The sequence below is a fragment of the Daucus carota genome, chromosome 1 (assembly GCF_001625215.2).
Source record: "Daucus carota subsp. sativus chromosome 1, DH1 v3.0, whole genome shotgun sequence".
NCBI classification, from domain to species: domain Eukaryota; kingdom Viridiplantae; phylum Streptophyta; class Magnoliopsida; order Apiales; family Apiaceae; genus Daucus; species Daucus carota.
Window position 1 is genome coordinate 15,584,165 of NC_030381.2, and position 14,066 is coordinate 15,598,230.

The 14,066-nt window shown below is 37.8% G+C and overlaps 3 protein-coding genes across 3 annotated transcripts; all 3 read right to left on the reverse strand.

The window, feature by feature from the left end:
* Positions 1-393: 393 nt before the first annotated feature.
* LOC108217859 (calcium-dependent protein kinase 11) lies at positions 394-3,629 on the reverse strand. Its single transcript, XM_017390755.2, has 7 exons — positions 2,928-3,629; positions 2,288-2,431; positions 2,035-2,187; positions 1,817-1,929; positions 1,430-1,597; positions 1,107-1,331; positions 394-889 (listed from the first exon to the last, which is right to left on the reverse strand). Exons 1-7 carry the CDS (start codon positions 3,472-3,474, stop codon positions 689-691), a joined length of 1,551 nt encoding a protein of 516 aa, XP_017246244.1. The 5' UTR covers positions 3,475-3,629; the 3' UTR covers positions 394-688.
* Positions 3,630-4,031: 402 nt separating this feature from the next.
* LOC108204651 (uncharacterized) lies at positions 4,032-12,097 on the reverse strand. Its single transcript, XM_017374193.2, has 9 exons — positions 11,737-12,097; positions 10,283-10,398; positions 8,926-9,133; positions 8,283-8,853; positions 7,947-8,198; positions 7,662-7,850; positions 7,478-7,552; positions 4,970-7,387; positions 4,032-4,644 (listed from the first exon to the last, which is right to left on the reverse strand). Exons 1-9 carry the CDS (start codon positions 11,955-11,957, stop codon positions 4,342-4,344), a joined length of 4,353 nt encoding a protein of 1,450 aa, XP_017229682.1. The 5' UTR covers positions 11,958-12,097; the 3' UTR covers positions 4,032-4,341.
* Positions 12,098-12,294: 197 nt separating this feature from the next.
* LOC108217869 (uncharacterized) lies at positions 12,295-13,143 on the reverse strand. The gene has a single exon (XM_017390765.1). It carries the CDS (start codon positions 13,141-13,143, stop codon positions 12,295-12,297), a length of 849 nt encoding a protein of 282 aa, XP_017246254.1.
* Positions 13,144-14,066: the final 923 nt, after the last annotated feature.

A 14,066-nucleotide genomic window follows, 5' to 3' on the forward strand; every position in this document is an offset into this window, starting at 1 on the left:
TCTTTTTAGACCCTCTTTTCCATATTTATTTTTCAATTAAATCTTATTATTGATAAAAGATATATAGGAGTTTTTATAAATATATATATTATTTTGTACATTTAGTCAGAGAAAGTTAAAATGAAAATGAAAATTTACCCTTGCCGAAATATAGAACTTTCAAATTTCATCTTAAGAAAATATAAAGAGATGAGCCTTATGATAGAATTTTATAGTTTGTCGATTGTAAATAATTCTTATATATTTCAATTAATATTATTTTAGGAGTTATGTATTTAAAATTTTTGATTTTTCGAAAATAATAAAAGATCGGATAATACAAAAATATAACAGTCGATAGAACTTCCAACGCAGCCTTATGATTCACTTCCAATGCATTGTACGAGATCACATCAATGTTAAAATCTCCCAGAAAAGAAAATATTATTAAGATGAGATTGAGAGTACGAGTCTAACATATCTTCATATATCAAATCATTACAAAATTAAAGGATACAAAATTCCCAGTAGTGAAGGAATAAGAAAAGTATCAACTATTAACTAAGCCAAAATTGAAAAAGATAGGTTGATACAATAAATATGTTCATGTATGTGAGTTTCTTTGGTTGCAGCTGTGATTGGTATCTTCAGTTTTCAACTATTTTTTAGTACAGGCATCTGCTTGTTTCAAGTATTAGCTGAGACCTTCTCATTTTTCAGAGTTTTCAGGGGCTTCTGTTACTTTCAAAGAGTCTAGAGCTCCTTCCAGCCCTGTACTGTCAGTTGTTCCCAAAGCTTCAGCCAAGTTGAAGTTAAGATTGCCTCTCATGGTTCTGCTCCCGATCCCAGCTCCGCCTTCTGCGCCCTTCTTCATCATTGTCGTAAATTCATTGTAATCTATTCGTCCATCCTGCACAAGACACAAAAAAGGTCATTCGCGTAGCATTACTAATTTTTACCAAAATGTTCATAAGTATAATTAATCAGTTGGTCTCGTTTAGCCTCCCCTGGTTCCGTAACAATAGAAAATGAACGTATATGCTCATAAGACGAGTCCATTTCAACTAGAGAACTGCATTGTGATGAATTCATAAATGGAAATGAGTAATATGGATGGAATCGCTAACATTATCTTGATCAATTTCTTTAATCATCTCGTCCAGTTTAACATCACCAAGACCAAAATCTTTGCATGCCTGTTGCAGCTCGTCGATGGTTATGTAACCACTACCATCCTTATCAAAGAACGCGAATGCTCTGACCAAGTTCTCCTCCCTCTCCATCTTATTCATGTGCAAGGTAGCAGCAAGAAATTCGCCATAATCAATTGTGCCACTGTTGTCAATATCAGCCTGCCAATCAGACATTACTAATTTAGCAGAGTACTAAATTCAACTGACTGATCATTTACAAATGTAAATAACAAAAATTATTAGAATATAGCATGTACCGCATTCATAAGATCCTGGATCTCAGACTCCATTAGATTAGAGCCCACTTTTTTCAACCCATTGTGCAACTCCTCGAATGTTATAGTGCCACTGTTATCTGTGTCTATCATTTTGAATAACTGCTTTAAACCGCCAATTTCTTCTTCGGAAAGGCTCTCTGCAATAACCTGCAAATAGCACATTAGTCGGAAAATTATGTGACATTTCATATGTTCCTTCATACATCCCTAAAAAGGTTCCATTCTAGACTCAAGTCCTAAGAGATTATCTCAGCTAATCATTCCTAGTGCTTTAGCGAGACAGGCAGTTTAATTTACGATATAAATTCGTGTACATTATGTAGAATATTCATGGCAATGTAATCAGAAGGTTTATGGTGACCATACACGCAAAGCCATCTTTTTCAGTTTGTTCATAGCTGAGAACTGCTTCAAACGTGTCAGAACTGCAGAATCCAAAGGCTTGTCTGGGGCAATGTCATCCACGATCCAAGGATGGCCTGATATAGAATTCAGCTGCAAGTTCATGAATCAAATCGATACAAAAGAGTTTCTACATTAATCTTACGAAAGTATACTAGCTATCAAACAGATTATTGGCTCACATAAGACTTCATGAGCAGTTATTCTCTGTTTGGGGGACCTGTCAAGCATCTTCCTTATTAAATCTTTTGCACTGTCTGAAATCGACGGCCATGGTTCAGACCTAAAATCTATGTTTCCTTTCAAAATCGCTCTGAAGATACCAGAGTCCGTTTCTGCCAAAAAGTAAATGAACAAAGCACAACATCAGCTTATACAACTACTCTACTAGTACACACTTAAAGCTCGTCAGTTTATACTTTTAACGCGTAATACCTGCCCAGAAGGGAGGCACTCCACATAGTAAAATGTATAGAATAACCCCAGCACTCCATACGTCGATTTCAGGTCCATAATACTTCTGCAATACCTCGGGTGCAACATAATAAGGACTTCCAACGACATCAGTAAGATAATGACCTGGATGCGGAAAAAATTATTAAGTAATGAAGGATTACTTTATCATCACGTCTTACCTAGTAATAGAAAGACTTGGATCACTGATACTAAGAAATATCATGCTACCATATGGCCAACTTGAACAAAACAATCTGAAACTTAACAAAGGATCTGTTTCTATTTCTAAACAAGCTGTTCTAGAGTCTAGAGACCTTAGACGGCCTTTTGGACTCTGACTGCAAGAGGGTGAAGTGACCGCCTTTAACATGAAAGATCCGTCTCAGATCCCATATCGACATCCATGAATGTCAAGTACCCACATGAGTATGATGAAAAACTGAAGAGTCTAAGTAACTCATCAAGAGGTAATCGGGGGAGGTGCAAGAAAAAGAAAGTAAGTCCGATTAAAAACCAAAGACAACCAGCTTGTTATTCAATTAAAACGATTCATATTCCAGAAATCATTAAGGAAATCAACGAATTCAAGCAGAATGATGAAATGAAATGAAGAACCAACCAGGCTTGTAGAACACAGATAACCCGAAATCAATGGCCTTAAGCTTAGCATCCTCATCTGGAGAATCAAATAAGAAATTTTCAGGCTTGAGGTCTCGATGCATAACACCAAGAGCATGACAACCTTCCACAACCCCAACGATAGTTTTCATCAATTCAACAGCTTTTTTCTCACTATAATGACCCTTCTGCACAATCCTGTCGAAAAGCTCACCACCTTTACACAACTCCATCACAAGATGCACAAACACATTATCCTCATAAGCCCCTTTTATCCTCACCACATTTGGATGTTCAGATAAATGGTGCATAATCTGAATCTCTCGCCAAACATCATCATAATCATCTTTGCTTAAAAGTTTACGTTTGGCAATCGATTTGCATGCAAAAGTATCTCCAGTAGCTTTCTCCGTGCAGAAATAAGTTGTTCCGAACTGGCCTTGTCCCAGTTTCCTGCCTAGCAAGTAATGATCCCTGAGTCTTGGTGTTTGATATGGAAGAATCGATGTCGACTTCGAGCCTGAAGAGGCTCCTGATGGTTTCTTCATTGATGATGTTTTTGTCCTCAGATTAGATCAAACTATCCCTCTTTCTCATTTCGTTTCTCGTCTCCCATTTTTTTCCAAGAAATCCTGATTTCTAGGTGGAGAAAATGAGGGATTTGTGATGGATCATTCTTTTTATCTCTGTGCCTTGTTAAAATTGTTGACAAGTGGAAATGTTGGATGGCAGGAAATAACTGATTTTGGTTCTTTAATCACAATAATTGGCGAAGAGTAAGGTCACATTATAATGTATCAGTTCCACATACTTGTAAAATATTCGACAACTCAATGAAAGAAACATATCATGTTAATCTAAACGGGTAATTATCTTCGTAATGTATTAGTTCCACGTAATTGTAAAATATTTGACAACTCAATGAAAGAAACATATCATGTTAATCTAAACCGGCAATTATCTTCTGTTTCAACATATATCAATTATCGCTCAGCACTTATAATATCCGACTACATAATGCAAGTATGCAGCAAACAAAGCTTTCGAATTCAATGCTAAGCTCGCTGCATCCAACGGTATTTAAAAAGCCTACTAGAATGTTAAATATTTACTTAATTCTACAAATATATTACTATAAATATATTACTGACAGTCATCTGTGTATCTTTTCTTCCTACTCCAAATAGGTTCATGGCTACACTAACAAGTTGATCATATGCAAAATGCATTAGAAACTTGCAAGAACATTTAGCTGAAGTCTAAAAATCAAAAAAATACATCCCTAACTGGAATATACCGGGAAGATCTAAATTTCGAAAATAGTCAGAGCTTCAACGTCCCAGATTTCCAAAAACAGAAAAGCTACATTCCTGTTTCTTGGTTTCCATAAATAAAGCTTCTACATCCTGTTTCCATCATGATATCCAAGTGTTGTAGATCTCGTGCAACTGAGTAAAATCTGTAGGAGTTAATGAGAGCTTGTAAAGCTGCCTGAGCTTTTCTTCACCAGGCCTATTAGTATTACTGTGCTCAGACTTGACAGAAGATTTGTTTGTGTTTGATGAAAGCGAGGCTGATAGCAACTTTTTCAACACACTTTGCATCTGGCGCCAGAAATGCGTATAGACAAATTTACTTTCATTTTGCAAGGAATCCGGAATTTCATCTTTGGAAACATGCCGTCCTTCAAGCAGTGTAGTGAAAGCCGAGTCTAGCATCTGAGAGGAAGGTAAATCTGTTAATGGCGGAAACAATGATATTTGTCCACAACAAATAGAATACATATCCCATGAATGTTGAGTTAGAGACACTTAATTATGCAGATGCTTTCAAATGCAAGACGTCAATATCATAGTGCTTTAAACAATCTGACGATGGCAATACCATAAACTTCAAGACAGTTCTTATAACTTAGCACCTCCGTCATTAGACAGTTCATAATTTCATATTCGCTAGTTCAGTTAAAATATATATGCATTGCTACATCAAAATATATACAAGCACTACATAGTAAGGAGAAGTTCACAATGATGAGAGGCATACCGAATTCGAGTGAAGTGTGCTTGACATACGTAATGACAGGTCTGATATCTCTATTAGAATAGTCAGGTACATCATTGCGTGTGTTGTTGGTCCATAAAAATCTATGGCCTTCCGCCAGTTCCTCTCAGCCAAGGAAGCATATTGTTTCACTCTTTGCATGCCACTCGTCTTCCCTTTAGAAAGATTGGTCTTCTTCTGATCTGACTCCAATAGTTTTAAGCAACGATCTCTTTGGACAAAACCCAGTTGAAAAAAAGCGAAGGCAACCTCTTGTTTGCGCAGCTCACCTAGTGATTCATAAAGTTTGATTGCCTCCCTCATGGCATCACTAGCAGATATCTCATGCTTTCTTAGCTCCTTTTTTGCTCTTTCTACACCAGTAACGACACTGTCCTCGAAGAATGCATTTCCATAAACCTTGGCTACTGTATCTTCTGTTGCCAATAGCATGCCAAGTCTGAGATAAGTATTAGCAAGCTGAGTATGCACTTCATTCTTCAAGCTGCTCGAGACAGAATCATCATTTTCATCAAGAGCATTTAACTCTACCTTGGCTGCTTCATAATACCTCAGTGACTCCGCATATTCTTGTTTTGCAGCCTCAACTAATTGATTGTAAGCATTATTGTAACTTGCATGATTCATGAGATCATCACGCTTGGACGCCATCTTTTCAGCCAATGTTCGCCTTCCATGACCCAAATTACAGTTGATCAGTATAATATTTGTATGGTCTGATACTTCCTCAAATGACTTGACTGCTTCAATGAATGCAAGTTCGGCTCCACACAATTCTTTTCTTTCAAGCAACCTTCGACCCAATTCATTGCAAACCCATCCTTTCTTTTTAACAACTGCTTGGAGGTCTGCTGAATGAGAAGGAGCACCACCTAAAGCTTTACTAGCTGCTTCATAACAACTCAGAGAAGCAGAAAGATTATACTCGTCATCAGCAGTTAAGGGACCTTGAAGATATTTAAATATGCCACCATTTTTCAGCTTTGGTTCCTGCTGTGAAGTTTCAGAGATTGCAGGCACTGCATTAAGCAACTCAGGAGTAGATTTGGCAGAATCTCCTGGTGACGTATCATAAGTGCATTCTGGGATATCAATTTTGTTCTGCCTCAAGCATCCACCATCTAGAGTCACCTCAGACCTCTCTTTTCTATTATCAGGATCAGCTACAGTTTTTTCAGATCGATAGGAGACATTTTTAGCAGTTGCTTTTTTACTCTGCTTTCCGGAATCTCTTCTGCTACTGCTTGCACTGTTACCGCTGCTGGCCCTATCACTCTTGCAACTGCAGTTAACCAAGGAACACGAGCTACAATTCTCAAGCGGACCTAACTTCTTATTTAACCTTTTGACCTCCTTCAAAACCTCAGATGACATTTTCAACTCTCTCCTGAAAGGATTTCTCTCTGGCTGTAAGGAGTCATCTTTACCTTTAACCATGTGAAACTCAACATACACATCGCCAACTAGAGTCCATGCCTTGGCCCAGAAGAGGTAGGTGGATGACAATTGCTCAGAAGTATAAAAATCATTTTCCACCCTACATTTTCCCTCTATTGCACCACCTATAGCTTTTTGTCCATTAACTTTACTATCAGATATTGAGCCACAAACCATTGACGAAATAAACCTTGCATCTTTAAGATGCTGTGGCATTGACCCATAAACTAGACACGCCAATTTGACAACCCTCAAAGCTGGCTGCAACTGACCGTCATCCTTGTATGCTTGCCCAAGTGCTAAATAAGACTCTCCAAGCAAAAGAACAAGTTTCCACAGCTTGTCATCCAATTTTGATGTTGGAAGCCACTCCCTAATGTCACAAACTTCAATGCAATCAGTATCTCCACATGCACAAACAGATACATCCACAGAAGATGGGCAGTCCTGGGAATTGGCATTACAACCCATGTCATTTTGTGTGCTGTTCTGCATTTGCCACGTCCATCTTAGTGACTTGATAGCTTGTGAAACATGATGTATGGCAGCCAATCTAGAGGATAATGGATCAACTGTCTGAACAATGGGAGAGCTAGCTGGCACATCGGCAGATATGAAGTTCTGATCATTCGAAGTCTCGGATTCTCTAAAGTTCATATTATCTGGCGGTGCAATTGTTTGAGAAGATGGCATGTTAACATCCAGAGAAAAACTGCTACAAGCTTTTAAATTCACATCTTCTGGAGCTTCGGTATTTGTAGGTTCATCCTCCAGAAGAGGCGAGTAAATTAATTCACGAACGATTGATTCAGAACGATTACTGAAAAAGTCAAATGATTGATCTCCTGCATCTACAATTGTAGCTTTTGACTCCACAATTAGTGCTTCAGATGCCACATCTGGTTCTTCATGATAGTTTAGCAGAAGCCTTGCGAATTGTTCATGAGCAAGTGCACGTACAACCTATTCAAAAAGTTGAAATTGTAAGCATAGATCAATTCGACAAATTACAAGGTGCCGAATCAATTGGCATATTCTAGGAAACAAAGTTACCAAATGGTCTGGTTCATCCAGAAAGTCAAGACACTTTCTAAAAAAACTAGCACACCGCGCTCTATCAGCAGGGGCCTGCAGAAAACTCAAAATTTAACCAGAAATGTACTTACAAAAGCAATTATTATTGTAGTAACAATAATGATAACAACAATGATCATTGTGTGAGTAGATAGATTCTCACCATAGAAAGTGAGAGCCTATGAGCAATTCGATACAAGAGAGTCCCTAGAGACAGTAATGAATCGTTTCTTCCCCTATCAATTAGAGGTGGGGAATTTAAGCTACCATCAGAATCTTCAGAGGGGCCATTTTGAGATATGATTGAAAGATCAAAAAGTTGAATAGCATCTTCTCCAGCACTCTTGTATAACTGCAAAATAGTATATTTGATACTCAACTGTCCAGGCAATACAAGGCTAAAAGCCTATACATAATTACTTTAGACAAGATGTGTAAATAATAGTACCCAGTAAGCACCAGGATCTTGCTTGCAGTTCTCCTGCAAAAACCTCAAAACAGAGATACCATTTTGCTGGACAACATGTGGATGAAAAGCAGGGGACCCGTCCTCAGATATTCCTTTTGACAGGAAAATATCATCTGTCTTGAGAAGTTCATAACCCTGAACAACACCATCTTGATGATAACAGATGGCTAATTCAGGTACACTAGCCATAACATTGTCAAGCCAAGCTTCAAGCCAAGTTATAGGAGTGACCTACAAAACCATCAAAGAAAGACTGAAGAATGTAAATGCAATTTCGCACAATATAAAACGGACAATAAAATGTCGAATGTTTACCTGTCTAGAAACATCCCACAGATGTAAGCTCACAGCAACGTATTTCTCATTGCTGAAAATAAGCAAGTCACTGCCTAGAAGCATCCGGAAGTTATGGAATTGCCAAAACAGAACTTTTAAGAATCCATCATTACTGGCTCTCCGATATTTGTCATTCTCTTGCCTTAGGGATCTGGGTGTTTCTTTGACTTTTGTGACCTTTTTTACAGCTTCATGACTTTTGCTTCTACTTTTCTTTCCCCCCAAGATGTACTTATCCTTTTTGACATGCTGGTCTTTCAAACTGTCTTTGGATCCCTCCCCTCGAGAAATCTCACTGCTTCCAACAAAGTGCGATGTGTTTTCTTGCATTGAATGTTCTGAGGAATCGGCAGACCTCTCCCTGGTCTCATATCCACCAGGAAGAACAGATGAGTTTCTTCCTTCCGACTGCACATTATAACCTGGTGGACAATCACAAGCTTCCATCCTTACAGAGTGCATAGCAAAATTCAGAAATAAAGATTTATCGGGGCACTGTGAGTGGCTTTTATGTCTTCTAACCAATTTCTCTCCCTCTTCGTCGTCAGGCCTGCAAAAAGAATATGTTAGTGATATCAAAGATTAATTTAGATGGAAAAGAAACGTTACTAGATCAACATACCCAGCATTTAAGACCAGAGTCTGACCAATACGATGTACAGCCACTGACAATCGAGCCTTTGAATATGGTATCTTAAAGATCTGCTTCAAAATATCAGCTGGTGCAATAACATCCAACTCGTCACCATACTCAGCTACACCAGATACAGCAAGTGCCTGTCCCTTAGTGGCAAGATTAGATGTAATAGCACCACTTGTGTAAGGTAAATCTGCCACAATACGATACAGAGTTTTTAGATGTTGCCACTTCACATATGGGGATGGTAGGGAGCAAACAGATACTATTGCTAATAATTTAACAAGTATGAGCGTTTAGTTTGAAATGAAAAAGATGTGCAGCTTGAAGTGGATATGGTGACTGATGACGCGGAGTTGGAGAAAATCTTAATATGGACACTATAATAACATTTAAGACCATAAGTGGATATGGTGACTGATGACGCAGAGTTGGCAGATACTACAAATTCTAGATATGGTTTTAACTTATGAAGATACTATACAATAATAGGAAAACTATTATTTCACTCTTGTATCCTCTTTGTTATCACACAAAAGTGGGTAGAGGAACCATGGATAAAATGTGGAAGTAGTTAACTCAATAGAAAACGCATAAATTTGCTATAAAAAAAACAAACAATTATATTACAATTGTAGACACTGGAGTAGAGAACCTATCATGGTATTCCCTCTACCATGTAGCACAAAGAAAATCTTACCGACAAAGTAAACATTAACGAGTTTCCGAGAGAGAGGAAAGACAAAAGATAAAATAATGAGGTATACAGGTTAATATACTTAATCAACATAAAATTATATTTATAACAAAATATGATCATAGTTTCCTATTGTAATCACGGTCCTAAGTTTAACAAGAGTAACAAGCCAAGTACAAGACAGAAACAGGCATATGGTTAGGTACCTAAGAAATATGACAGCTTTATTTCCACTGAACACTCAACCTTTTAAGCAGTTTTACATTTTCAAGATAATCTCGTGTTTCAATTTTAATAGAATAAACAGAACATGGAATATTTTACCATGATACAATTTACAATCACGGGACCTCAGTATAAGGGTTAGTTATGTTTAACAGCCCCTGTAAGCCTAGTAAGTAGTCTCTTTTGTACTTCTCTTTAATTGTCTGATCATTTGATTTGCATCTCTAAAAATTTTTGTAGTGCAATGTTTCATACAAATTCAGGCATCACCTTCTCAAAAAACTTATCATCATAATATCCACTATTTTCAGCATAATTAAACCACAAGATTGAGAGGAAGATACAATATTTAAAAGCTCAGTAAAGATTCAGTTGTCGAAATACACACTATTATAATCCAAACATCCCATAAAGTTGTACCTTTTCCTGTCCTTACTGCTGCAATTGGTAAAACCTTTTCACGTACATTATGAAGAAGAGGTGGCAAATTAAGGTCTGTCTCTGGTGGGATAATCTGATACCTTGGAGCTCTCACCCTTAAAAAACAAAAACAAATAGAAATCATACTTCATAGAGTTTAACATACTAATTAGCAAACTTAGCCAGAAATGAACCTACAATGTAAAAAACAACAACAAAAAGTATCTTTCTAACAGGAATTTACTTAGACATGCACTGTTCCATTTATATTCCATATCCAACTTTAGGAAATACAAACACAAATATGCTTAATCCACATGTCCTCCATTAAACTCTTATTTGTTTTACCTACTGATTGTAATGTTGTTTAAGGCACACATTCTTAAAAAGCGCAACCTCCAATTATGAAGCCTGACTCACAAAGTGCAATTATGCGCCACTTTTTTGGCCAAAAAAATAGAAGTGATCACAAATTTAACATGATAAAGCATATTTAACAAAATAGAAATGTGACTAAATAAGCATGTGATGTCATTCTATAATGTTCAATAATTCAAAAGTTTCATAATCATTTTGCTCAAACCCCGGATCCTCAAATTCGTTCTTTTTCTCTTCATCATCTTTAACAGTTAGAGTTTAAATAGCTCCAACAGTTTCATTTGACGTGGACATGTTTTTGTTAAGCGCATTGCTGGAGGATGTTGAATTTTTGTCTTTTAATAAACTTAAAAGCTTTTTGCACTTAAGCGCACTTCGTAGCATTTTTTTGCCAATTTTATAGTCAAACTAAATTGCATCACATTTAATTAACTCGCAGATCTTGCTTTTAAAAGCGCAATAAATCTAGGGCTTTAATGCGCAATTAAGTGCTTGTCTGCACAAACAATCTACACAACTTATAGAAACCTAAGTAAATTTCTAACACAAAGACACTGAAATCAAACACTATGTCCACAAGTATAAATACATAAATCACAACAATCAGCTTCTCCACACACATACTCGGAACATTACAATCAAAACCCTAACTAACTTTCCACCGAAAAAACACTGAAATTAAACACTATGTATGAGCATACAAACACACATAGATACACAATCAGTGTACTTCGATCAAAACTTTAGGTAACATTCCATAGCCAAAAGAAGACACTGAAATCAAAACCTACTGCATACATTATACACACATTCATATAATCACAGCAGTCATCTTCTACAGTCTACACAAACACATATAAAAACAAGTCAGCTTCTCTCCCTCCCTCCCTCCCTCAATACAAAGATGAGCGTCTCTCTCTCTCTCATCTCTAAGCATTTCAATGAAGCTCTAAAAGTTTCTCTCTCTCTAAGCATTTCAATCCAAACTCCAACAAACTCTCCCCTACAGAAAAGCACCGAAATTAAACACTTCACACACACACACACACATATACACGAGTAGACAGAAATGTTACTCTTGAGTAGAAGGAACGAGAGCAGAATCGAAGGAGAGAAAAGGCGTATCAGTAGGCACCGGAATCGAACCACACAGGAAACCGACCGGTTTAGGCCGGACGATCTCCAACCGGCCGACGCACTGCAGCTCACGGCCGCCGGACGAGCTCGGAGACGACGGCGTTTTGTCCATCGATCCCGGAGTTAAAGCTTCGGTGTTGAGCGTTTGGGGGTTTTTCATTTTCGGTGTTCAAAGTTTTTTTTCAGGAACATTCTGGAGTTGTGTAGTCAGGATTGCGAGCTGTTACTGCGATATTGGAGGAGTATATATACACTCAGCAATCGGGTTATTTTGGCCCGATTTCTAAATACACGTGTTCTTCGGTTTATGAAACAAAAAGTTTACTAAGATAAATTTACGGGTGATAGGTCCTGATAAAACGATTTGTTTCGATAATCTATACAGAGCCGTGAATGAATCGGATCAGGCGTGATCTATATTCTAATATATTTAATTTTATTTTTTTTGAAATGAAAAAAATTTTATTAATGCAAAATAGAATCCAATTCAATAGTCTTCAACAAAATGCTAGGAGGAGACAAAAAACATTGAAGCAATCTACAGAACAAGGCACACGAGCCATCAGATGGGCCGCCTTGTTCGCTTGCCTTCTAATAAAACAAAGAAAGATGTTCCTGTTGTCCTCAAGCATAGCTTGGCAACGCTCCATATTGTAACCAACCTCTGGATGATACCTCACCTTCCTGCAGATGGCATTAACAGCGAGCATTGAGTCACTCTCAACAGTGACTTTCTTCCCCGGTATATTCCTAGCCCAGTCCAAAGTTTCAACCAATCCTCGAGTTTCAGCCTCAAGTACAGTTGCATGCCCAGCACCTCTGAAGTTCCTACCTTCCACAAATTGGCCGTTGTGATTTCTGAGAACCATTGCAATAGAGAAAGATGTAGAGCCCTCCACAACCAATGCGTCTACGTTCAGCTTTAACTCACCCTCAGCTGGAGCAACCCATTTCAAATCAGCGGTCACATCCCGTTCATGAGCTAATGTCTGAGAGCCACATCTCTTCATTTGCGCTTCTCTCCACTCACTAACCTGCTTCTTACTCCAATCCATCGCTAAACTCGGTGTGACACAGTTGTTCTCCCACACTTTCTTATTACGCATATTCCATATTCCCCACAGAGTTGTAGCAACAAGAACTGCCTCCTCGCGTGACAAGGAATTGAGAATCTGCAGAAGCCAACTAGGAGCAAAGAAAACCTCCCTCATATCTAGCACACTTCCCATGTATTGCCAGCACCTACTAGCAAACTCGCAATCGAAAAAAACATGAAGCAAATGCTCCACGTCTGAGTCACACATAGGGCATATAATAGGAACATTTACACCGCGACCTCTCAACATGTTCCTTACTGGAATGTTATTACGACAGAAGCACCACAAGAATATCTTGATTTTATGAGGCACATCAAGGTTCCAGAGTTTCTTCCACCCTCCAGACTGTTCAATACCAGCGATAGACGTAGCTTGAGCCTGGCAGAATTGGTATCCACTTTTAACACTATATTTACCATCAGTAGAATGTGTCCAAGCTATACGATCCCTTGTTAGATATAATTGATGATTACTAATGTTCTTAAAGTTTGTTTTAGAATAGGAGTGATCAGAGTTTAAGCTGGAAGCTGATCAGAGTTTAATAAAGTCTGATCAGAGTTTACATAGTCAAGACTCGTCAGAGTTTACACGTGGAAAGAGCTCAGAAGCGGATATACTTCAAGGAAGGATAGAAGCGGAGGAGTGATTTGCTGACTATGGAAACCAAACTGGAAAACAGTAGCAATCTTTGATTGATAGAATACATAGCTGATTTATAGGATATCAAATCAGAGATTGATTTTGTAACTGTGTATATATAGACACAGATTAGGGTTACTCTATACGAGTTGAGTTATCGAGTATATTTTATAGAACCCTAGCAGCTCTTAGTGATAATATATAAATCACTGAGAGAGTTTTTGTAACCGATTAAGCTTTGTGAATAAGAGTTTACTGCTTTCAATCTCTTATATTGTCATTCTGTGTGATTGATTGTGTTCATTATATAAACTAATATAGTGAGTTTATAGGACCTAACAAGTGGTATCAGAGCCAGCTCTGTTAAGATAACTACAGTGAGATCTTAATCACAATCATGTCTGAAAAATCACAAGCTTCGTCTTTTAGAGTTCCAGTCCTTAAGGCATCTGAATATCCAGTCTGGAAAGAGAGAATGATTATATTTCTAGACTCTGTCGATCCAGAATACCTTGACAGGATCTATGATGGAC

Coding starts and splice junctions, on each gene's coding strand:
- LOC108217859 (XM_017390755.2), bottom strand. CDS start 3,474: ATGAAGAAACCATCAGGAGCCTCTTCAGGCTCGAAGTCGACATCGATT. Junction 1,930..2,034: donor AACTGCTCATGAAGTCTTAT/GTGAGCCAATAA, acceptor ATTCTATATCAG/GCCATCCTTGGATCGTGGAT. Junction 1,332..1,429: donor TCCAGGATCTTATGAATGCG/GTACATGCTATA, acceptor TCTGATTGGCAG/GCTGATATTGACAACAGTGG.
- LOC108204651 (XM_017374193.2), bottom strand. CDS start 11,957: ATGAAAAACCCCCAAACGCTCAACACCGAAGCTTTAACTCCGGGATCG. Junction 7,553..7,661: donor ATAGGCTCTCACTTTCTATG/GTGAGAATCTAT, acceptor AGTTTTCTGCAG/GCCCCTGCTGATAGAGCGCG. Junction 4,645..4,969: donor GCACACTTCACTCGAATTCG/GTATGCCTCTCA, acceptor CCTTCCTCTCAG/ATGCTAGACTCGGCTTTCAC.
- LOC108217869 (XM_017390765.1), bottom strand. CDS start 13,143: ATGTTGAGAGGTCGCGGTGTAAATGTTCCTATTATATGCCCTATGTGT.